At 47.1% G+C, this 26528-nt stretch overlaps 1 protein-coding gene across 1 annotated transcript in view; it reads left to right on the top strand.

Moving 5' to 3' along the window:
- The window catches only part of LOC146029180 (G-protein coupled receptor 54-like), a 78863-nt gene extending 53196 nt beyond the window's left edge, over nt 1-25667 (top strand). The window contains exons 3-5 of the mRNA XM_083158339.1: nt 13711-13846; nt 22164-22402; nt 24815-25667. Of these exons, the coding sequence (XP_083014465.1) occupies nt 13711-13846; nt 22164-22402; nt 24815-25165 (726 nt within the window). The 3' untranslated portion in view covers nt 25166-25667. The remainder of the gene's footprint in view (nt 1-13710; nt 13847-22163; nt 22403-24814) is intronic.
- The last annotated feature ends 861 nt before the right edge of the window (nt 25668-26528 follow it).

Genomic DNA, 26528 nt, shown 5'->3' with positions numbered 1-26528 from the left:
AGGCTGTGGATGCATTATATTTAGACTTAAAATAAAAATAGAATTGACAGTGGGTCAGGGGGTAAGTGGTACTGCGTACCTGCAACATATTTCTTACAGGTACTCCGTACCACGCCGTACCCCCTTACTTGCAACACTGCTGTCCACGTAAAAACCCGTGGGCAGGCGAAATCCCATGAACCGGAATGATTCCGGATGGAGAGGGAGAAGGCGAAAGGCGGACTCAATGTCCACCTTGGCCAGCAAAGCCCCGTGTCCGTGGCTGCGCACTATATCAAGAGCCTGCTCAAACGACTGGTACCGCACACGGCACAAGTGTTCAGGGATGGCATCATTAACAGAACTGCCCGGGGGGTGGGACAAGTGTTGTATAAGCCTAAACTTGCCGCTAGCCTTCTTGGGGACCACCCCCACCGGGTAGAGAACCAGGTTCTCTATAGGGGGAGATGGGAAGGGGCCCACCATCCTACCCAAGCTCACCTCTTTGCCCACCTTTTCCAACACTATCCCGGGCATCTGCATTGCGGATTTTAAATTACGGGGGGCATGTGCTACTACCTCCCCCTGGATTGGTAGGCGGAAACCCAGGCGGAAGCCTTGCTCTAAAAATTTTGCCTCCTCCCTACACGGGTACCGTCCCAGCCAGCCGGCCAGGCGGTCAACCCGTACAGGAGAAGGGGCCTTACTGAGGTGCGCCCCCGGCTGTTGAAGCCTGGGAGGTGCCTCCCTGCTTTCCCTTCCTGCAATCTCTAAATGGGTGATTGCCCCAGCATTTAGAGCATGCGTGCTTGAACTTACAGGACGCTCCCAGGGTGCAACCCGCTCCGTTAAATGCAAAGCAACGCCCGGCGGAGGCTCCCCCCGCCCTACCGCGAAAGGGTTGTTGTTGCTTGCGAGGGGCGGGGCTGGGGGCTGGTGTAGCCGCAGGAGCAACCGCAGGAGCGGCCGCCGGCTTTGGCCCCATCCAAATCTCCACGTCTTTGCATCCCAATGCCATAATGGCCAGCCCTGACTGCTTGCGACGGAAGCTCTCATCATATGAGCGCCATGAGGAGTCGGCTTCTGACAGGAACATCTGATGAATCATGTGCATGTAGCGCACCATGTTCATGTGCTCCTGCGGTCTTGTTTCTAAGTAACAAGCCGCGAACATAAACATGCCCGCCTGCCACCGGTGATAGGTGCAGTAGGCCTCCTCCCCAATACCCCCTCGCCTCTTCGCCGCGCGATATTCCTTTTCAGCCTGTGCCGTCATGGTGAAGAAGCTGACATATTTACCGTCCTTAATGCGTTCCTGGACGCTGCGCCTGAGCCCTCTGAGCACTGCTGTGTTCTCGCACTGGACCACTTTTCCCCTAGGGAACAACGGGGACCCCGAGCTGCCACTGGAACTAGATTGCCTACGGCGCCTGTGCCTGCGACGCCTGCGGGATTTGCGGCCCCCATCCTCCTCCGACGACCCAGAGTCGGATCCGCCGGAGGAAGAGGAGGTATGCGCAGCCCTACGCTTGCGCCGCTTGCGCTTGGACGCTGACCCACCTGAAGTACCCTCCACTGGTACGAGGCTCATCTGTGAGGGATCCTCCACCAAACCCACTGGGGGGGTTCCAGAAGCGACGATATCCCTCGCGCTGAGGGGGGCCGTAGGTCTTGCCGTTGGCGCCGGGGAGGCCCTAACTGCCAGGGTCGGGGCAGGGGTCCCTGAGGAGGCCGCAGGGTCCTGACTGTGGTCTGGGGCAACCCCCCCGGAAGCAGGTGACTGTCTCATAAAATTGGAGAGTAGTGACAGGAACTGCTGTACCCACCCATCTGCAGCCGCAGGTAGTGTGGGGGATGCAATGGGAACCGGCGCAGCAGGCGCAGGGGCCTGAGCACTGCGCAGGGGTAAGCAATCTGGCCCTTCTAATGAGCTGCCGCCTCGCCATGTGCAGCGAGGATCTCATCCCCAGGGGCCTCGTTCCCCTAGGCGTGTCAATGGGGGCTGTTGTCACCATCTGGGCCCTATTCGGCCCCTGACTCCCACCCCTGGCCCACCCGCGGCCCCTACCCCTTCTATTAACTGTGGGAAGGGGAGCTCCGGAGGGGAGACCCCTCTGGGGCAATCTAGAAGCCAGGATGGGGATGGATGAGGGGCGCGGCACATAGATTAGCCCAGCTGTGCGGGGGCCTAGCCCTCTCGCGCGTGTGTTTGTGGCACGGGCTCTTCCCCTGCCCGACCCCCCTTGGCTGCCGCGACTAACGCCGCGCGCGCCGCGGCCTGTACCCGCAGTACGCAAGGTCCGGCGCCGGGCCGCGTCATCAGCGACCATCGCGTCATGCCGCGCGGGCCGCACGGGAGCCGCCGGACCCCGCCGCGATCCCCTCCAGCCACTAGGACCACCAGGGATCACGCCGCTAGGCCCCGCAGCCTCCCCAGCAGCCCCCGCAGCATCGGTGAGGGGGGCAGGCGGGCGGGTAGTCCTACGCGGCCTATAGGCCATCCTGCAGCAGTATATAGGCTGAAAAAAAAGAGGACAGACTAATAGAGAGGGACAGATCCAATAGAGAGGGACAGATCTAGAATACAGAGAAGACAGAGAAAAAGATTAGCGATGAAAGAACCTTGCTAAGAATAGAGTAGATTAATGTGTTGCTGCAGAGCAGCGCTTGCCTGATCCTGCAGCAGCTTTTTCAGACAGAGGGAGAACTTCCTGTAAGTATGTTCCTTTTCTTCCCTGTCTGTACCCTCCCACTGCTCTGATAGGCCTTGTGCCCATCCTATTAGCATATCAGCTGACCTTCCAGCGTAACCTGGGGAACCCATCAGGGGTTTATGCTCACTCAGTGCTTATTCAGCATTCGTGGTTCTTAAACTGAGTGGGGCTGCTCAAGGGGGACAACTGTAAAAGTCGGGAATCTAAAGGTACATTTACTAAGGGGGAACTAATGGTGCAGGAACTTTTGTACATCTACTAAAGGGGAACTACTAAGTGGAAAACTATTCAGGTTACAGCTACTAAGGGGGCATTACTAAGGCTACTACTAAAGGGGGCAGTGGCGGAACTTATGAGTGGTTGGCCCACACAGCAGTGGGCGGCAGCAGCGGGCCCCTTAGTCCTCAGGGGCCCTGGTGCAATGCACCTGCTGCACCAATGGTAGTTTCGCCTCTGAAAGGGGGGCTGTTATATGGGACTACTGTGGGGGACATTTAAGGGGGGCTCTCTGAAAAAAAAGTTTTTTGTTTTTTATTTAAATAAAAAAAGTTACGGATTATGCTTACGATAATTCCTTTTCTTCGGAGTACTTCATGGCAGCCACACAATGGGTTCATCCCTCTCTCCCCTCGCAATTAGACAGGTAGTTTTTCCCTAGGACACGCCCCTCCTTCCACCAGTACATAGCCATCACCTTCCCCCATGTCTCCAGTCTTTTGACTCGTCTCCGCCACCGATCCTAGGGAAAAACACAAACACGGGGGGGATAATAATATAGGCTGCCATGAAGTACTCCGAAGAAAAGGAATTATCGTAAGCATAATCCGTAACTTTCTTCTTCTTACTACATGGCAGCCACACAATGGGATATACCAAAGCAGTAGGGTGGGCTACAATACCTTAAATCAAGGCCTGATGTAGAACTCTGCTCCCAAAAGATTCTTCAGTTACATCCAATGCATAATGTTTTGCAAAGGTATGTATGGACGACCATGTCGCAGCTTGGCATATGTCCTTGACCGAGACGTTAGCCTCTCTTGCCCAGGAAGTTGCCATTGCCCTAGCCGAGTGTGCCTTTATGCCTTCTGGAACTTGTCGGCCAACTTTCTTGTAGGTGAAACAAATAACTTCTTTGAGCCACCTTGAAATAGTTTGTTTTGAAGGCGCAAATCCTTTCTTTGCTCCTTGTGGAATCACAAACAACGATCTCGTTTTCCTGAAGCTTGCTGTACGATCCAAATAAATTTTGATTATTCTCACCATATCCAGCGTATGAAGATCTTTTTCTCTTCTAGTGGTTGGATTTGGAAAAAAACAAGGCAAAACAATATCTTGACTCATATGAAAAGATGAGACTACCTTCGGAAAAAATGAAGGTTTGGTTCTTAGGACTACTTTGGGCCTTATTTTTGGTTCATTCTTTCTGACAAAATCCTTCTTAGATGGACAAAACCATGTGCACTGCAGGGGGGGCAGATGTAACATGTGCAGAGAGAATTAGATTTGGGTGAGTAATTTTGTTTCTGTGCAGGGAAAATACTGACTGCTTTATTTTTACACTGCAATATAGATCTCACTTTGAAGTAAAACCCCACCCAAATCTAATTCTCTCTGCACAAGTAACACCTGCCCCACCTGCAGTGCACATGGTTTTGCCCATCTAAGAAGGATTTTGTCAGAAAGAATGAACCAAAATAAGGCCCTTTGTCCGGAAATAACTTAAGGTAGGGTTCACAACATAGTAACGCATGTAACTCCCCTACACGTCTTGCCAACGTAATAGCGACCATAAACGCTACCTTGCACGTAAGAAATTTTAGCCCAGATCTCTCACATGGTTCAAATGGGTTTGCCATGAGACCGTTTAGCACTAGATTGAGGTCCCACTGAGGAATCACTGGTCTAACTCTTGGACGGATTCTTTTGGCTGCTTGAAAGAATCTTTTTATCAATCCTTGGTCTGCTAACTTCTTATCCAGTAGAACACAAAGGGCTGAAACTTGTACCTTCAGAGTTGCTATGGATAGGCCCTTATTGAAACCTTCACAGAGGAACTGTAGAACATGCGCCAGTCTAGCCTTGGGAAAAGGAAATCTATGTTCAGACCATCCCGCGAAGACCCTCCAGATTCTATAATATATATCAGAGGAAACTTTCTTCCTTGCTTGAAGCAGCATGTCTACTACGACTGCTGACAGGCCTTTATCTGTCAGTTGTTTCCTTTCAAACTCCATGCCGCTAAATGAAGTTTCTGTGGGTCCTGGCACATTACTGGGCCCTGCATCAGAAGATCCTGTGATACTGGAAGAAACCATGGCTCTGCCACCGCCATGCCCTCTGCCATCGGGAACCAGGCCCTTCTGGGCCAATATGGGAGAATAACTATCGCCCGAACTCTCTCCGACCTGATCTTCCACAGTACCTTGTGTATGAGTGGGAAGGGTGGGAAGACATATACCAGGGAGAACTGCCATCTCTGGGACAGGGCATCCACGCCTTCCGATCCTCGTGCCGGGTGTCTGGAGAAGAATCGCTGAACCTTCGCATTCTCTGGAGTCGCCATCAGATCTATTTGTGGCTGGCCGAATCTGCGAACGATTTGTCTGAAGACTGAGTCTTTCAGCTCCCATTCTCCTGGCAGAATTTGAGTCCTGCTTAGGAAGTCTGCCAGCTGATTTTCTTCCCCTGGCACGTGTAATGCCGAGATGGATCAGAGATGTTTATCTGCCCAGCCCATGATCAACCGGATCTCTTCTAGCAGTGGGCGACTTCTTGTCCCCCCTTGCTTGTTGATATAAGCGACTGTCGCTATGTTGTCTGAGAAGACTCTTAGATGGGATTTTCCTATTTCGCCTGAGAAGAACTTCATGGCCATGAAAACTGCTCGAAGCTCCCTGTGGTTGGATGATAGATCCGATTCTTAGACGGACCAGATACCTTGGGTAGTTTTGCCTGAGCAATGCGCTCCCCACCCTGTGACGCTTGCGTCTGTTGTCAGCACTACATACTGTGGGCTTGAAAGAGACATTCTTCTGAACGCCATGTACCTGCTTTGCCACCACTGAAGTGACAACACCACTGATTGAGGGAGCGTGATGTAGCGTTCCAGAGAAACTTGGCTTCTGGTATAGGGTAGGAGATGCCACTGCAGTGTCCTCATATGCCACCTGGCCCATGGTACCACCTCCACTGTTGAAGACATCATCCCTAAGAGACTTATTGCTAGTCTCAGCGGAACCTTCCGATTCCCTTGGATTACCTCTACCAGCTCTTGAATTTTCTCGCATCTCTGGCCGGACAGGGTGACCTCGAACCGTACTGTGTCCACGATGACGCCTAGGTATTGGATGGTCTGTGTAGGACACAGATGGCTCTTGTTCCAATTGATCAGCCACCCGTGATCCTGTAGGAACTGGACTACTATTTCTGCATCTCGGACGGCTTCTGCTTTTGACTTTGCTGAGATAAGTAGATCGTCCAAATAAGCCCATATTGCTATGTTCTTTCTCCTCAAGCACTCTATCATGACTACGAGTACTTTTGTAAATACCCTCGGTGAGGATGTGAGACCAAAGGGAAGGCAGGTAAACTGAAGATGTTTTCCTTTGACACAGAACCTGAGAAATTTTCTGTCTGGTATATAGATAGGGACATGAAAATAAGCGTCTTTTAGGTCTATTGAGACCATGTAGTCTTCCCTTCTCAGACCCATAAGGATAGTCTTGGCTGTTTCCATGTGGAACTTGCGTTTCCAGATTCTGGCGTTTAGATCTCTTAGGTCCAAGATTGTTCTGAACCCTCCAGAACTTTTTGTTACCACGAACAAACGGGAGTAGAACCCTAGGCCTTTCTCTGCCTCTGGAACAGGCTCCACTGCCCCCGAATCCGCCAGATCTTTTATACTTAGGGCCAGTGCCTCCTGCTCCGCCCTTAAAACTGGAATTTTTTAAACTAAAAATTTTTCCCTTCTGGGTCTTGAAAGAAACTCTAGGCGATACCCCGTGGACACCACCTCTAAAACCCAGGTGTCTTGTACCGTCTGTTCCCACATGTGGGAAAACTGCAGCAATCTTCCGGCCACCTGGAAATTGTCCACGGGACACGACTCGTCACTGTTTTTTATCGCCCCTTTTGACTGTTTGTCGAAAGAAGGCTCTGGAGATACCTGAGGTATATCTCTCCCGAAAAGGCCTCCCGGGCCTGTAGGACCTGGCTTGCCTGAAGCTTTGCCTGGGGAAATAATTGAAACCTCTTCCCCTTTTATCTTGGGGGAGTCTAACTGACTTCCCACCCGACATCCTCTGTATCATCTGGTCGAGTTTACTGCCGAAAAGGAATTCCCCCTCGAACGGCAGGGTTGCCAGTTTGTTTTTGGAGTGGGCGTCTGCTGCCCAGGACTTGAGCCACAGGGCCCTCCTTGCCACTACTCCAGAGGTCAACGCCTTCGCTGAGTAATCCAGCACGTCTAGGGATGCCTCACATATATAATCAACAGTGAGTTGAATTTGGGCCAAACTGCTGATCATCTGTTCTCTAGCCACCCGTTCCTGTAGATCTTCTTGTAAAGAAGCGCACCATATTCTAAGGGCTCTGGCCAAGGAGGCAATAGCTACTCCTGATTTTATAGAGGTGGCGCTAGAGATGTGCAGTCTTTTCAAAGCGCTCTCCATACGCTTCTCCATAGCGTCTTTAAGAGATGCACCGTCCTCCAGGGGGATAGTGGTTTTGGTGGTGACTTCGGACACCGCCGCATCAATTTTGGGGATACTACACCATTTTAGAAACTCTGCATCCTCTATGGGATACATCTTTTCTGTCCTTTTCACAGGCCCAATCCGTTTGTCCCCATTGGACCACTCCTTAATTACCACCTTGTGCACGGGAAAACATCTCCCCTTTCTCGACCTGTCCTCAAACAGAGCGTCATACTCGGTTCTCACTGGTTGTTTATAGTTCAGTGTTTTATACAGTTCTTTAAGAACCACCTCCACCAAATCTAAATTAAAGGACCGTTCCTCTTCCACTAGTTCACCGGCCTCTGTATCGTCATCTCCATCATCATCATCCTCCTCCGGATCTGCGGCTTCCGGCACATCACATTCTACATCCAGACTTGTCTGTGACCTAGACCTTTTCCCCTGATATTCTTTCTTGGAGACGAAGTTATCCTTCATCCAGGCCATAAGTTCACTAATCTGGGAAACAGTCCCAATACTGGTATCCGCTCCCTTGTCACAGCTGCGGCACAATGAATTCTCTCCAGTGAAAATCTTATCACAACCAATACATGTCTTGCTAACATGTTTCTTCTTGGCCAATTTCTTCTTAGTCCCCACAGGCACACTAGAAGATTAATAACAGTAATCACTAACTACTCTGCGTATACTTCATAGAACAAACTAAGTCCTCTGAGAGGACTTACCTGGGCAGCAACGTAGAAAGTTTTTGAGAGGCTTCCTCCTCCATGTCACCGGTACCACAGGGCTTTTGCATACACGTAGCTAGCACGAGGAAGCGCCTGTAACACCGACCAGGCGCGTTAAGAAGGCTACTTCCGCCTTCCGGCAGCGTCAGGCAGCGTGCGCGTCATCCCGACGCTTGGAACGCACGCTCACCTGACTTCCTGCCCCGTGGACCGCACGCTTGCGTCACAGCACTGAGCGGGGACAGCGCGCCTAGGTCAGAGCAGCGCGCCTGAACGCCTGATGATCCGCACGCAAGGAGCCCAGCACACGCCGCTCAGACACACTTCTGCCAGCGACGCTTTAAACCAAGCGACCACCTTGTAAACCGCCAGGGCTCCCTCCGCCTATCAGCACTAGCAAGTGAGGTACATGCCGCCGGCCAGACCTCTTAATGGGAATAGGCACCGCCACCCCAACGCTGCCCAGGACTGGCAGCGTAACGCCTACCAGTAGGTAAGAAAACAAAAAACCTATACTACACTGTCTATCTGTCTAGGAGACAGGAAAAAGACTGGAGACATGGGGGAAGGTGATGGCTATGTACTGGTGGAAGGAGGGGCGTGTCCTAGGGAAAAACTACCTGTCTAATTGCGAGGGGAGAGAGGGATGAACCCATTGTGTGGCTGCCATGAAGTAAGAAGAAGAAAAGGTGTTTTTTTTCCCTTAACCTGCAAGGGGTGTTAAGTGTGCCATATCAGTCCAGCTGTGCTGCCCAGTGTCCCGTATCAGTCCAGGGGTGCCCGCATGTGTGCCGTATAATTCCAGGGGTGCCCAGTGTCCCATATCAGTCCAGGGGTGCCCCCATGTGTCCTGTATCAGACCAGGGGAGCTGCCCTTTTTTTATGAAAAGAAAAAAAAAGTGTTTTTTTTTTTTTTTTTTTTACTCCAAGGGCTGTTAAATGTGCTGTATCAGTCTAGGGGTGAGCCAAGAGAGCCGTATAATTCAAGTGGTGTTACTAAAGTCTGCCGTATTATTCCAGGTGTGCTGCTCTTTTTTTTAATTAAAAGAATAAAAGTTTTCCTTTTTTTTTACTGCAGGAGTGTCGCCATGTCTGCCGTATAATTCCATGCCTGCCGCCATGTGTGCCGTATCAGTCCAGGGGTGCCGCCATCTGTGCCGTATAATTCCATGTGTGCTGTATCAGGTCAGGGGTGCCTGCATGTGTGAAGTGTAATTCCTGGGGTGAGCCAAATGTGTCATATAATTCATGGGTTGCTGCCAAGTCTTCTGTATAATTCATGGGGTGCTGCCAAGTGTGCTGTATTAGTCCAGGGGTGATGCTGTGTGCCATATCAGTCCAGGGGTGATGCTGTGTGCCATATCAGTCCAGGGGTGATGCTGTGTGCCATATCAATCCAGGGGTGATGATAAATGTGCTGTATCAGTCCAGGGGTGATGCTACCTGTGCCATGTCAGTCCAGGGGTAATTCTAGGTGTGCAGTATCAGCCTAGAGGGGATACTAAGTGTGCCATATCAGTCTAGTGTTTGTGCCGCACACTTGTGTGGCTTATCATAGATATCCAGCTACCTCGGTGCAACCTTTTGCCCTAAAAACAATATTGTAAGGTGTGAGCTGTTCAGAATAGACTGGAAATGAGTGTAAATGAATGTTATTGAGGTTAATATAGTGTAGGAGCAAAAAATTAAAACCAAAATTCTGCGATTTTAGCAGTTTTTATGCTTTTTTAACAAAAAATCAGAACCCAAAACCCAAAAAATCCAAACACAAAACACTTAGGAGGTGTTTTACCAAAACCCATTAGAACCCAAAACCTCAAGGTAATCAGAACCCAAAACCCGAAAAGTGGCCGGTGCACATCCCTAATATATATATATATATATATATATATATATATACCCTACCAAAATTCCATGTGGTGTGTGTGTGTGTGTGTGTGTGGGGGGGGGGGGGGGGGGCGCAATAATTTTTTTGGCTGGGGGGAGCAAAATTTATAGTTACGCCACTGGAACCCACCCTCAGACAGATCTTCCCAGCACAGCAGAACCCCCCTCAGACAGATCTCTCCAGCACAACAGAACCCCCTCAGACAGATCTCCCTAGCACAGTAGAACCTCACCCCAGACAGATCTCCCCAGCACAGTACAATCCCACCCCAGACAGATCTCCCGACCACAGTAGACAACTCCCCAGACCAGTGGTCAGGGAATTCGGTCCTCATTACCCCACACAGTGCATGTTTTGCTGGAAATCCAGCAGGTGCACAGGTGTACTAATTACTCACAGACACATATTATAAGGTCCGCAGGTGGAGTTAATTATTTCACTTCTGATTCTGTGAGGAGACCTGCAAAACATACACTCTACAATCTATCAGAGCTTAATTTTAACAGGGGCCATAAACAACGCATAATGCCAAGAGTGTGAGGTTGAGGTACTATAAACTTACCTTAGAATGCATGGGCCCGATGCCTACACCATAGAGAGCGAGTCCGCAGCGCCCCTGTCCATATCGGCGCTGCTATCAAAATGATAGCAGGCCGAATGTATGAACGGTCAGCATCGCTGACCGTTCCGCACGAAGCCTGCTTTGGCTTCGCCAGCATCAGGCTGGCGAAGCCCTATCTAAACAGCAGGGACAGCGCTGTCCCTGCTGTCAGCTGTGGGCTGCGCTGGGGATCTCGCGTGAACAGCGAGATCCCACGCATGCCCAGTGCGGCCGGCCGGGGGACAGGAGATAGCGCATCAGTATTAACTGATGCGCTATCTTCAGAAAGGGACATCGCCGAAGGGGGGAGTTAACGCTCCCCCGCTTCGGCAGACAAGATGTTAATACATCTTGTCGATGTCCCTTCCTGCTTCGCGTCGCTATTGAGGCGAAGCAGGAAGTATCATAGCGGCGCGATAAGCGCTGCTATGATACATCTGCCCCTGTGAGCCAGTTCACAGAGAATCTTGGTGCCCTATAGTGTCTAATTGGCTGTCACCTCCTGGCTGCAGCTCCTCCTAGCCCTGGAATAAGCCAGCTGCCATATTAGGAGGCACCTGCAGCATCACTGACAGGCCTATGGATCGGCAGCCATCTTCTCTTCACATTTCACTCAAAAGCTCTCCCATACGCTAACACTCCGCGACCATCTTCGTCCGAATACTCATCTCCATCATTGGCCACAAGCCTCTAGTAGTACATTGATTGAGTCCTCACTACTCATATTTAAGCTGTAATGTGTATTGAACTGTGGCACACTCTATACTTGTACTCTATTTTTGTTATTTATTCAATGTAATACTGTTTCGTCTCCCTGTACTGTTCCTTTGTACGGCGCTTTGAATCACTTGTGGCACCTTATAAATAAAATAATAATAATTAACTTATGTCGGTATTATCTTTCTCCTGGAAAACAAAACTTATTGATTATCAGAATCAGGCTGTGTGAAATTATATACAAAGCTTTGTATTTCTTTCTTCTGCCAATTTTCTCTCTCATTCAGCATACCAGTTTGATTTTAAATGATCTGCAATGCTAACAGTAACAGAGAAGCTAGTTATGAATTACCAAAAAGCAGAAGTATACTACGCTAATGATATAATGTTCTCTCATTTGTGATAAATTACAGCAGTTCTGTCATACTTCACTGAATTGCCCAATCTTGTCTGATCTTGGAAGCCAAACAGTTAAAGGCTTTATCTGTACCTAGGAGGGAGACCCTCTAGAGCAGCGGTGGCCAACCCACGGCTCGCGAGCCGCATGCGGCTCGCCACGCTGTAATGTGCGGCTCCCGTCCCATCGGCGAAGCGGGGTTTTGAATTTGGCGCCAATTCAAAACGCCGCATCAGCGGCCAATAGGAAACGGCCGCGGCGAGCCAATCAGCGCTCGCCGCGCCGTTTCCGCCCCGATGTTTGGCACTGTGGGGGGCATATGATGTTTGGCACTGTGGGGGGCATATGATGTTTGGCACTGTGGGGGGCATATGATGTTTGGCACTGTGGGGGGCATATGATGTTTGGCACTGTGGGGGGCATATCTGGCACTGGGGGCATAAAGTTTTGTCATGTGTCCACTCCCCTTGTGTCATATGACCACACCCCTGACCACTCCCCCGATCACGCCCCTTTTTGGCCTTCGGCGAGCGCATGATGTTGGCTCTTTGGCTTGACCGACGATATTTTTCGGCTCTTTACCTCTGACCGGTTGGCCACCCCTGCTCTAGAGAGTACTGGGTACCGTACTAAGCCACAGCCCCCTCGTACACAAAAAGCAGAAACAGACAGATGGTCACCGCCGGCCGCCCCACTGCTCCTCACCGCCCTGCAGCTCCATGTTATTTTTTTTTACATGTGATAAATCGCATGTGATTTATCACATGTAAAAAATGGCACATCAAAGTCCTCATCGTATGTGAGCCTTCGGGGGAGCCTTCCGGGGAGCTGCTGGGACAAGTCGGCTCTATGTATGGGGGCCTTTAGAGTTGCAGTGTCTGGGTCCAAGAACTGGTTCGGTCTGCTCCCGGCAGGCAGGTACCGCCTGCCGTCGCATGGGGATTATATTACCTATATAAGGTAAACATTACAAGTCATTATTTGTGAATAAAACGGTTTGCTTGCCAATTTTCACAACTATTGTGACAAATTCACTTGGCATTCAAAGGGTTAATAAATAAATACTGTACATGAGATTTTAATAGCCAGTTTATTAATTGGAAATCATTGTCATAAATGTATCCACTGATTTCTTTTGGAAACACAGTGTGTCCTCTACAGCACTAGTGGTTAAAAATGTGATCCTATAATCTACATATATACAGCATTATCCTAAATGAACATTATACATAGAAGGTTATACGTTAGACACAGGTTTGACCTGTTTTCATCCAATTTAATTGAATTAGGTCGATATATCGGATGAAAATAGGCCAAATCGGATGTGTTTGACATTCGATCCGATCCAATACACGTTCCCATGCACATCGAATCGGAGCCTACTGATCATATGTGCAGCACATATGATCTGTTGGATCGGATGTATCAGTGACACATCATGTGTGCCAGCCTGCAGGAGCTGGGAAGTGCCCTCCCCTCTCTGCGCTGCCAAGACTCGCCCCTTTCCTCCCCCTGCTGCTGTGGTAGCGTGTAGCGGTGCTTCGGCAGGTGGGCAGGAGATTTGAAAAAAGTCCCATTCAAAAGAATGGGGCCGCTGATTGGTTAATAAAGCTCTTTCAGCCAATCAGTGGCCCCATTCTTTTGAATGGGAGTTTTCAAATCTCCTCCCCGCAGGCCGCTTCCCAGGAATCCTTTACATACGATAAATGTCATGTTATTTATTGCATGTAAAATATGGCACATCAGGTGCCAATCGCATGCATCCCTCCTGGGAAGCTACCGAGGGAGTTGAAGGGAAATCAGGTCCGACTTGTCCCTCTTACAAGTCGGACCTGTGTATGGGGACCTGGATGACTCCACATGATACAGTATGAACCTTGCTTCTATTATATTTCTCACTGAGCCATATTTATCAACTATCATGCCACAGAATCATGTCTACAATATCATGTCTACAAAACTGTGTTTATATCTGTTTTTATATTTAAGGTTACAGCACAGGCAACCTGCATAACACTTACTGCGATGAGTGTGGACCGTTGCTATGTAACAGTGTACCCACTTCATTCACTACGTCACCGCACACTTCGCTTGGCCATGGCAGTCAGCATGGCCATTTGGATAGGTAATAATTTTATATGCAATGTTTGGACCTATAGGTACCTGTGTTTATGTGTGCTTTTGACTCATGGATGACCTACAGTATATATTTACCATTATTGTCTATAATATTGAAAACTATTTTTTTATTTTAAATGTAATTTATGTATGATCGTAAATTGTATCAAAAATCAAGGGTGACTAATGAAAGAGTACTACTCAATTTGTCTGTATCACAAATATGACGTCATCCTTATGTTTTTGTGTACTTGAAAACTTTTCAATAAAAATTATTTGCAAAAAAATAAATAAATCAAGGGTGAGATTTAATAGGGTGCAATATTTTTCTCAAAAATCGCATATTTTATAGGGTGCAAAAAAAATCACACTTTTTGCTGTGAATTTGCACATTTTAAAGGTGCGATTTTTAGTAAAACTATTTTTAGTAAAACTAAAAATCGCATCCAGATGTTTTCCCATTAAAAAGTATACAAATCGGTTATTTAATGGGATGCGATTTTTAGTAAAGGTAACAGGTTCTGACTGGCGAATTTGTCTGAAACATGTAGAGATCATTGTGGTCTGTGCATGGTTCTGGTGTAAAAAAAAAAGAGTTAAAACAAAGAATGTAAAAAAAAAAAAAAAGCATAACCAGCACCGGGCTCATTGAGGTGGACCTGGTTCCAAAAATACGGGGGACAAATAGTGTAGGGGGTCCCCCATATTTCTGAAACCAGCCCCGGACTCTTGGACCGATCCTGGTTACTAAAATATGGGGGACGAAAAATCTGGAGGACCCCGTATTTTGAAACCTGCACCGGGCTCCAACAGCCCACGGTGTCATGCCACAGCATGACACATTTTACATAAGGTCCCCCGGCAGTGCTCAGACTCCATGGCGCATGCACAGATTGCCCAAAAAATGGCCATCATGTTAATTTTCTGGCAAATTCAGCAGTGCTCATGCTGCCGCCCCTGGATTCCGGAGGGTATGTATTAGAGAAATGGGTGCAGCGTGTGTGGTGTGACTCCCCTAGGTGTACGGCTGCAGAGGAGTGGGTGGAAGCTGGCAACAAGAAGGTCTATTCCCTAGATGTCAGTAACATCAGCATTCAGCTAAAGCATCTCTACATGCCAGGGAACGAGGCAGAATCAATTAGCACCTACTGTATAAATAGCAGCAGCTGATGGGTATGGGTCATTAGGTCTACAGTGTCTAGGTGGACAGTCAATAGGTCGACCACTATTGGTTGACAGTCAAAAGGTTGATGCATGAACAAAGTTGACATGCATTAGGTAGACATAGTCAAAAGGTTGACACAAGCAAAAGGTCAACATGGGGAATGGCCAACATGATTTTTTTCACATTTTGGGGTGACTAGGTCGACATGGACACCATATAAGTGTACCGCATGCTTTGGGCACGGTGCCTCATTGGGCTCGGCACACTATTATATTCTCCCTCTACGTCCACTGGGATTGTAAAGTAGGAACCAGTCGGTTTAAAACAATCATGAAAAACTCACGTCGACCATTTTCATGTGTCTATCTTTAGACTGTTGACCAATAGTGGTTGACCTTTTGACTGTCAACCTAGACACTGTGGACCTAATACCTGCATACTGCAGCAGATGGAGATGAAGCTCTGCCTGCACCATACAGTGTTGCAACGTTTCTCACCTGGCCCTAGCACTGGAGGCCTTCCTTCTGGAAGTGTTCTATAAACTAAGGGCCCGATTCAGACCTGCTTGCTGGGAGGAGGGCCTGGCCACCTTTTATCACCAGTGCCATCAGCATGAGATCCTGCTGAGGGAAGCACTGGGACTCGTAATGTTGGCTGTTACTGGAGATGCTCTCCTGGTACACGCATGCCAAAGAGAAGGTTCTGCAGAGGTCTTTCACCCTTCTGGTAAGAGGCTGGGAACCAGGGAGGGGTAGTGGGGGTTGCAAATTGTGGCAAGACATGCTGGAATCTATGGTTCTACAACAGACTGGGACAAAGAACCTATGGGATAACAAACTCTGACAGGACATGCTAGGGCTTATATATCCGCAATCGGGACAGGTAACCTATTGGTCTCCAGCTGCTATTGGTTTATAGATCATGCTGGCATATATAGTTCCACAATAGACTTGGGCAATTAACTGTCAAGATTCTAAATCCTTGGATGCTGGGATTCATACTGGACATGACTGAATATAACTAGATATAACTGCAGAGCCGGCTTTAGGCATAGGCAAACTAGGCAATTGCCTAGGGCATTTTGAATGCCCAGGGGCATCAGCAGCTTCTGCTGATTAAAATGATATACAGCATGCCTATATACTGTGTGTGAGTGAGGCTGTATCTGCATATGAAATAGTGTATTCATGGAAATCACTGTAACATAGCATTCCGTATGCAGGTACAGCCACAGTCGCACCCAGAATATAGGCATGCCGCATATCATTTTAATCATCGGAAGCTCCTTGCGTGTGCTGGTCATAACAATGCAAATAAGACAAATTTTTTGCAAAAAAGGCACCCAACGTTAGCAGAATTGGCCAGGAGCTGCATGGCCTATTGAGGCAAGATGTATGAGGAAACATCTGTATCCAAGCAGAGGCGGAGGTTACAATGTTAGCAGCTGCGCGAGTGCTGTCTGCGGGTGGGTTGGTTGTGCAATAGTGTGCGGCATATGTGTAAGGGGCATTATGTGTGTCATGTATAAATGCATTAATAATGTGCGACATATGTGTAACAGGCATTATGTGTGTCATGTGTATAAGGGCATTAATAATGTGCAACATATGTGTAAGGGGCAATATGTGTGTCATTATTTGTATGAAGGGCATTAATAATGTGCAACATATGTGTAAGGGGCATTATGTGTGTCATTATGTGTATGAAGGGCATTAATAAAGGTTGGCATAATGTGTAAGGGGCATTATGTTTATAAGGACATTAATAAAGTGTGTCATGTGTAAGGGACATTACTGTGTGGTATTTTCAGCGGTGCCGAGAGAAAGGGGTAGGGGGTACAAATTACCCAGGCCAAAGTCTGATGGAAGGGCCCAGCCCGGGCCCCCTCCCCTTAAGTGACAGCAGCAGCTGCAGCTCTTCTCCTCTGCACTACTGTGTGGCATAATTTGAATTGGGGGTACTATTGTGTGGCCATGCCCCTTCCCAGCAAGAACACACCCCTGTTTGGGCTGCGCACCGAATGTTTGCACTGTTTCTATTTAAAATATTGCGGGTAGGAGCACCAAAATGATGACTGCTATGATGAGATTTGATGGTGCTGGGAAAGGGGAGAAGGGTCAGAGGCGGAACTAGTGGTGGTGCTAGGGGGCACCAGCCAAAATCTTGCCTAGGGCGTCATCTAGGCTAGGGCCGGCTCTGTATAACTGGATTGTGTCCAGTAACATCCCTGCGTTCACATCATGGTTCCACTACAGTACGCTGCAGCTAAAAGCAGAGAAACTGTAGCAGGACACATCATGAGTTCCATAACAAACTATGGCAGGCTCCTAATTCTATTTTCATGAGAAAGTAGAATGCTGCCTATTAACGCACTAGAAATCTGTACGATTGTTTACAGTAAAATGGCATCCAATGATTCAGTTCCAGGAAAAATGCATTCCCTGTATGTGTTGCTCTTCAACGGAAATGTAGTTCTAATAAGGCTGATATAACGTATGCTGTTTTTTTATGGTAGCGTTAGCAATATTCATGACATTTTGTCCTGCTCCTTTTATCATAGAGGAGTGTTTTTATTTACAGTACATACTCTAATTTGTCTTTTTGCAGTCTTTCCATCTCTGTGACATTTGCAAATTGGGAAATTGGGTCGTAAAGTTCAATGTGCTCTGTAATTGAAATGCCATTAACTGCCATTTCAGTGGGTACAAATTACATTATTGCTTTGCCAGACATAAATCGTATTTACTCTTGGCTTTAAATAGCTGCTTCATTATTGTCAGCATGATAAACATTTTCTAGCAGAGCATCTCTTAAACAGGCTTGGACTAGACCAGGGCTAGGCAACACCGGCCTTCCAGATGTTAATGAACTACACATCCCAGCATGCCTTGCATCAGTTTCAGCATGGCCACATAGCAAAACTAATGCAAAGCATCCTGGGATGTGTAGTTCATTAACATCTGGAGGGCCGGTGTTGCCCAGCCCTGGACTAGACACATGAAAATCTTTACAAAGATTTAAGGGCCTTATTCAGATCCGCTCGCTAAGGGGCGTACACTCGCTGCCTAGCGAGCGGGTAAGCGATGCCCACCGCCCTGATGAACGCTGTTACCGAATTCCCTTGGTTCGCTTACACATCCCCTTACATGCAGCCGCTAGCAGGAGAAGTCATTCGATGGGTGCTCACCATCGAATGATTTCTCCTGCCTTCGGTAAAAAAAGTCAGTCTGTACTGTGCGACAGTAACAACCTTGCTCTAAACCAGGGCCGTAACTAGGGGGGGCTAGGTGGTCACGCGCACCGGGCGCTGGAGGGGGCGCTGTCAGGTCTGGGAGACAGCCTGCGGGGTAGCGGGGTTCCGGGGACTGATGTAGCCTGTGTCCCGCTGCTGGCCCGGGCCGACGTATTGTAGCAGGAGGTCAAATAGTGACCTCCTGCCGCCAAGCGATGAAGCGCTTCCAGACGGCGGAGCGGCGGGAGGTCACTATCTGACTTCCTGCCGCCAAGTGAGGAACAGCACACAGCAGCACTTGCCTTCCTATCCCCAGCGCTAGAAATCGCGCTTTATTCCTCCCTCATGCCTCATGACATGCCGTCAACGCCGCTGCTGCTCCAAATCATCTCCCTGCATCTGGTAATCAATGTTTCATTTGAAAACTGTGTCTGACTCCAGCCTGCATAGTACCTACTGATGTATAATGGGCATCATGTGTGTGGCATATGTTTAATGACTCATTAAAGTTTAATGAGTTATTAAACATATGCCACACACATGATGCCCATTATACATATGCCCCACACCTTGATGCTCATTAATAAGGAGCATCAAGGTGTGGGGCATATGTATAATGGGCATCACAGTGTGCATCATATGCATAATGGGCATCACATTGTGGGGCATATGTATAATGGACATCATGTGTGTGGCATATGTATAATGAGCATTCAGGTATGGGGCATATGTATAATGGAGCATCACGGTGCGGATCATATTTATAATGCAGCATAGGTATACAGTATGCGGCATAGGTATAATGGGCATCACAGTATGCGGCATAGGTATAATGGGCATCATGGACTGCACTTTTGGGGTCATGTGTATCTGGCACTGCACTATTGGGGGCATATGTGTATCACACCTCCATTTTCCATGGCCGCACCCCATGTGGCTACAGCTCTTAGGGAGCTGACCATGCCCTCATAGCGGAAAAAATGGGGGATGTAGCCTCGCAGGAGTTCCACGGTAGTAGGTGAACCCTCTAATTTCGGTTGCGCGCCTACGGCACGCGCAGATGTCTCCTCTCCTCTGCCTCCAGTGTTGGGAGGTATGTTTGTGACATATTGGACATTGCAGTGTGTGGCATATTGTGTATCATTCAGGGACAGTGTTCTATCCAGTGGCAGCAGCAATAAACCATTGCTTATAATGTGTACTGGGGGGGCATAACGGTGTGTGCTATAATGTGTACTGGGCATTACGGTTTGTGGTGTAATGTGCTCTGGGCATTACGGTGTGTGCTGGAATGTGTACTGGGCATTATGGTGTGTGCTATACTGTGAATTGATACTACTATGTGACCACACCACTTCTCTCCCCCCCCCCCCCCCCCCCCCCAAAAAAAAATGCCCTAAATTTTTGTTGGTTTAATATCACCCTTTTGCTGTCTGTAAGCACATATATATATATATTTTTTTTTTTTTTTGGGGGGGGGGGGGGGATCCACCAGTGAGGAGGACAGACGTGGGCTACAAAAGAGGGTGAGGACGGCTGAAAAGATAAGATAATCAGAACTGACCTCCCTCCTGTCCACGACCTCTACCTGACCAGAGAGAAATACATAACCCATGGAAATTATTTATCCAAATACTGCATTAAGCTTACTGTGCACTCAAGGTTTTCTTTTTTGTTTGGCTTGTCTATTGCTGTTTTACTCTGTACTAAAGGGCTATTCAGTATGAGTCGCTAATGTGAGAATTTGCCGTGGACTGCAAAGAGATCTCCGCCCAGACATAAAGAGAAAATACCCCTTGCTAAAAACTACAGACCTCCTCCCGCCACACACACACACACACAAAAAAAAAACACAATCGCCGTCTTTCTGTCAAACAAGGATCGGCCACATTGTGTTTATGATCCATACACATTTTCTGGCGCTATTTCCGCTTTGCATGTGTAATGCATATGGTACACATACGTAGTCGTTCAATAATCGCTTGCTTTTTCTCAGATTAGCGACCCATGCTGAATTAGCCCTTATGTGCATTATTTTTGATGTCTTAAAAGTGCCTTAAATCTTGCTTGTGAAAGAATGCTATATAAATAACATTATTATTATTACCTGCAGTCAAATTCTATGCTTTAAATACCCCTTTCACATAGCTAAACTGGATTGCACCCTGTATTTTGTACACAGGACCATACCGGCTGAGACCTCTTTCATACTGGCTGCCCTACCCAATCTAATGCTGGCAAGATGAGATCATCTCCAAGCACGGGCACTTCCTATGCTACAATGGGTGCCGGGTTGCATAGACCCAGCTTACCTGTTCACAGTGCACCATGAGCTAGGCATTCACGCTGCACAATATCCTGGGTTACAGTCACACAAACCACAAATGAAGCACAAAAGCACAGTGAGGTGAATGCTAAACATTAGAGGTGCATTTCAAAATCAAATATGGAAGTCACAATCTTACCTTTTAAATAATTACTGTGCATGTAGAAACTGAATTTCAGTGAGCTCTCCCAGACAAGTATGCTGTGGGATGGTATAAGGTGCGCTTAAATGAGGAGACTTTTGCTGTAGCGGCGTTGTATCTAATCACAGTGGGATAATGTGTTTGCCGATAGGTGGCGTGACGTTATTCCCAGTTGCGCATGCGTAGTAAGCGGCTTCGCCTCAGTTTCTTCATTCCTGAAAAGTTGTTTTGCGCGGTCGGATGCATAATGGATTCATCCAGATCAGCGCGAAGAGCTGTTATGGAATATCATTGCACAGTAGGTGAGCATGCTTCAGAATGTATCGCAAGATGTAGGCCTACTGTCTCGGAAGGGTTTAGAACTTAATTACCAATTATCACTGTATGATATCATATTATAGTATTCCGGTTTCCAGGCAACAGCACAGCTTCTACTTTGAATCTATACTATAAATGACTGGAATACAAACAATTACACCTGTCTCCTCAGTGGCAAACGCAGAATTGTCATGCTGTGTTTATACAGTATATATATAAAATACATACACTGTGACCTTATACACACACTGTATACACACATTGGGGGTGATTCTGGTCGGTTTGCAAAAGGAAACTCCTTCCTTAATGGACAAAATCATGTGCACTGCAGGTGGGCCTAATGTAACATGTGCAGAGAGAGTTAGATTTGGGTGGGGTGTTTTTAAACTGCTATCTATATAGTAGTGTAAGAATAAAGCAGCCAGTATTTACTCTGCACAGAAACAAAATAACTCACCCAAATGTAACTCTCTGCACATGTTACATCGGCCCCACCAGCAGTGCACATGGTTTTGTCCATTAAAGAAGGAGTTTGCTTTTGCAAACCAAACAGAATCCCCCCCCACACACACACACACACACACAGTTCATAAGCTGGACTCACCCTCAGCGCCAGTCAGTAGACGGCCCAGCGCCTCCCCACAGCTACTTTGCTTTTGCCTTCTCTTCTAAACTCCTCTGCTAAAGTCCCCTGCGGCTGCTGTCCAGCAGCAGCAGGTCCCATCCTCTCTTCCAGTCACACCACACACTTTAATTAAGGTGTGCAGAGGGTCCCTTTAGTTCTGTGCCTGTAGTTCAGCATCTGGTAAGCGGCCAGGGAGCAGGCACTGCCATGGATCCTGCCTCTGGCTACTCATGCAGCCCCTGGCCCAGTGCTCCGAGACCCTGCACGCTACCCACCCCCCCTACAGCGCTGAAGGGGAATAGCAGACGATAAACAGCTGCAGGCACATGAAAGCAGCAGCAGCAGCTGGATGTCGGCTGCCCACTTAAGAAAAAAAACTTGGCCTGTCAGGGGGGTTTCTGGCCAACCAGAACCCCCCTCCACGTGCGCCATTGCTCCTATTGTACAAATTAGTGCAGTTAAAATCTGATAACTGCATATCACAGTGTTCAAATATGTCATTTTTGTTATTTACAGGCTCCTTTGTTTTATCTATTCCATTTGCAATGTACCAAAAACTGAGTACTGGATACTGGTATGGACCTCAGACCTACTGCATAGAGGCCTTTCCAACGGTTTCTCATCAGAAAGCTTTCATTTTATATACATTTCTTGCAGTATATCTTTTACCACTGCTCACTATTTGTGTGTGCTATGCCTTCATGCTGAAACGAATGAGCAGGCCAGTTGTGGAGCCCATTGATAATAACTATCAGGTAAGACATAACTATCACGTAAGAAGTACCAGTATGCAAGGGCGTAACTACCATAAGGGCCCACCTTAATGCATAAGTAATATGTTTTACAATATTATTTGTCAATATCAAGTGCGAAATACGGGGCCCTTAAAAACTTTTGCTATGGGGCCTACAAATATCTAGTTACGCCTATGCCAGTATGAATGGCATCCTTTGTTGCTAACCTTAGTCCTCACACTCTATGCAGTCTTGAACAATCAAAATTCCAGCCATTTAATTGCACAGAATGGAAATTCTATGGTACTTGTACCACCGATTTTGATTGTATCCATCGGGTCGGAAAAATCGGGTCGATCGCATCGCATGCCAACCAAATTGCATGCGATGCGATCGACCCGATTTTTACAATGGAATCAATGTAAAATGGTCCCTGAGACCCGATTTTACATTGATTTAAATGTAAAAAGCCCCAAAACCCCCCATTTTAATACTAAACCCCGCTCATGTTTCAAATCCCCCCCCCCATTGTTAACGCCACCCCATTATTGACACCAACCTGAAGCGTGGCGAGCGCAGCGAGCCCGCGAGGGGCGGCGGTACGCGTCCTCCGACCTTTGCATACCCCTACTATCCACGTTGGCGTGGAGTCGATTTTATATAGTGTGGCGAGCCCGAAGCGTGCCGAGCGCAGCGAGCCCCGCGAGGGGACGCGGATACCTTCACAGGTATCCGCGTCCCCTCACAGGCTTCACAGGTATCCGCGTCCGCTCGCCACGCTTCGGGCTTGGTGGCTCGCCACACTATATAAAATCAACTCCGCGCCGACGTTGATAGTAGGGGTATGAAAAGGTCGGAGGACGCGTACCGCCGCCCCTCGCGGGCTCGCTGCGCTCGCCACGCTTCGGGTTGGCGTCAATAGTGGGGTGGCGTTAACAATGGGGGGCATTAAACATCATTTTTAACCATATTCAATGTGAAATGGGCCATATTGGCCCATTTCACATTGTCACCTATGATCGCATCGCGGGCCATTATAATGGGCCGAGACCAACGCGATCAACCCGATTTTCACTTTAAAAAAAATTAAATTGTTCCCTATGGGAAAATCGGCCCCTTATTGGACGCGATCAACCCAATTTTGTCTTTCACCGGCAAATTAGCTGGTGATTGACACAAAATTGGGTCCATTGCGTTGATTGTATGCCTTAAGTAATTACACTTAAGGCATACATTCAATGAGATGGGCGCCTTGCTAGGAAACAAGTTCCAATTCTATTTGCGTAAATACTGTTATTGGTCATGTATTATATTATCATCGCTCAGTCCTACAAGATATAAGCATTTGTACACTTCGTAGGTAGCATAATTGCCAAAGATTTAGGGGGGATTTGTCAAAGCTTGGAAAGCTGTAACATGTAAGAAGACAATACTTTGTTTCCTTCCAGCTCACTGAGCGGTATTAGTAACCAGTCATGAACATTACATGATAATAGAATTCAGAGATATTGGTTACCTCTATTTGCGCAAATGTATGATTTCCAGTCCCCGAGCCATCGTCAAGGCTTCTCTGTATATTGGGGTCACTAGTGCTATATCTAGGTGCAGGGTGCTGCACCCCAAAATATCAGCATAAGCCAGGGCTGCACACCATTGTATAACTATAGTGTTAATAAATATTAGTTTTAGACATCTGAAGCTATATACAGAAAGTGAAACAAGGATAATGAAGTGTAAATAAAATATTAAAGAAATAGAGCTACAGTATAACGTGCCAACCAATCAGGTCCTGTGTTTTTTTTTTTAAAAACAGGAGCTGGTTGGTTAGTTTTTTATTAGTTGATTTTTCTCATGCTCCCCAGTTATTGTATGTAGAAATCAATTTAAACTTCTACATTATAATCTGGCATGCACGTTAGACTTTGTCACAGCACCAAAATCTATTAGCACTTACTAATAAGTCAACTAGAGAGAATTAGGCCCAGTGGAGAGTGTACGCAAGCCCCCTCCTCCCTTGATACTGATCCTAATGAATCCTGACTAAGGACCTGACTCAGAGTTGATTGTAAGCACATTTTTACTCCAATGCACAAAACTATGTGCACTGCAGGTGGGCAGATGTAACATGTGCAGAGAGAGTTAGATTTGGTGGGCGTGTTCAAACTGAAATCTTATTTGCAGTGTAAAAATAAAGCAGCCAGTATTTACCCTGTACAGAAACAAAATAACTCACCCAAATCTAACTCTCTGCTCATGTTACATCTGCCTCACCTGCAGTGCACATGGTTTTATCCATTTGAGAAAAAAACTGTTTTGCTATCAACTCTGAATCAGCCCTAAATCATTTATTAATTGATACATTATAGAACATTGTATATGATTTTCTGACCTAATTTCAAGGAAGATCTTCTAGAATTGGTTTTCTTTCTACAGGTTCAGCTCCTGGCAGAGAGGTCCGAGGCAGTGCGAACAAAGATCTCCAAGATGGTGGTGGTGGTAGTTCTACTCTTCACCATCTGCTGGGGACCGATACAGCTTTTTATTTTGTTCCAAGCATTTGATTCTGGTTTTGAGAAAAGCTATGAAACTTACAAGCTGAAAATATTTGCACACTGCATGTGCTATTCCAATTCCTCTGTCAATCCAATTGTATATACCTTCATGGGAGCAAACTTCAGAAAGTCCTTTAAGAAAGCCTTTCCATTCATATTCAAGCCAAGAGTTGAGGGCATCACTGCAGCGGTTGGCAATACGGAGATGCACTTTGTGTCATCAGGAACCTAACAAACAATGCTTTATAATGGACCCCAATGCATCACAGCCTATGGATCATTTCACTCTTTTGTGAACAAGACAGCGGTAGTGAAAGGATTTGGAAGATATAAGAACATTTATGATGTAACACATTTTCCGATATAATTGGTGTTAATATGTCAGTCATTGCTGTATAGTTTATTTATATTTTATATATTGAGTGGTAAGTCAGTTTTGTTTACTTTTATGCTTATTAATGTATATGGATGTGTCGTATATAAGATGGGTATGGTACAAAGGGTCGTCAAAGCCTATGCCAACAGTCCATAGGTCGACACCAAATGGTCAACTTGGACAAGGTCAAAAATGAAAAGAAAGGTCAGCGAGCAAAATGTCAATATGGCAATAGTCAATAATCAACACATGCAAAGGTCAACATGAATGTTCGGGAAGGGTTTTGGTGTCAATTTGTAGATTTTATCACACAGACCCCAAATTAGTGTATCACATTCCCTTCGTTAGCTACCGTAAGGCTCGGATTCAGTATTGAATCCCGGCGGTCGGGATCCCGGCGTTCAGAATCCCGATGCTGGAATCCCGACAGCCGAAATGCCGACAAGGGGGGGACGTGGATCGCCCCCCTTGCGGGCTCGCTGCGCTCGCCACGCAGCGGGCCCGGTGCCTCGCTACGCTCGGCACACTAATTTATTCTCCCTCCAGGGGTGTCGTGCACACCCCAGGAGGGAGAATGTGTCGGCATTTCGGCGGTCGGGATCCCGGCGTCGGGATTCTGAACGCCGGGATCCCGACCGCCGGGATTTTAACTGCATCCCGTAAGGCTCGGCCTACTTTCACATTTCCAGTTAGTGGCCAGGTGAATAGTAAAAGTGAAAAAGTTTGAAGAGAGAAACAAAAACGGAAGTTGACCTTTTCATGTGTCAACCATTGATACCTCAACCATTTTGTCCATGTCGACAAGATACTATATAAGACTACCTGGTATTTTTATAAAAAGACACATGTATGCTTTTATGCACTTAATGGATCTTTCCCAGTTACTGTACATAATTTAAATTACCTAGCAAAAATTACATTATTCCAAATTAGTTAATAGTCCAACAATATAGATGCTGTTTGTTAGTGTGTAATTCTTACTTTATGTATGTGATCGTGTGTAGTCTATCTGTAAAGATTTGTCTTATAAATCTGTGTGTAATGTTTCATAATGTTTGGATATATGTCATGCCCCTTTTTGTGGAATGTGCAGCTATAAGAGGTGAGCAGGGGTGGGAATTCAATTGTTGGGTGCCCACATGCACCCGTATTTAAATGTTTCTGCCATTAACCAAGGGGTAGTGATCTAAAAGATGAGAAAGCTCATTTATTTGGGGCA

This window comes from Crinia signifera, chromosome 1, assembly GCF_055691185.1.
Source record: "Crinia signifera chromosome 1, ASM5569118v1, whole genome shotgun sequence".
Classification (NCBI taxonomy): domain Eukaryota; kingdom Metazoa; phylum Chordata; class Amphibia; order Anura; family Myobatrachidae; genus Crinia; species Crinia signifera.
Note: the sequence above shows the minus strand (reverse complement) of the source record. Positions and strands in the feature narration are given on the sequence as shown.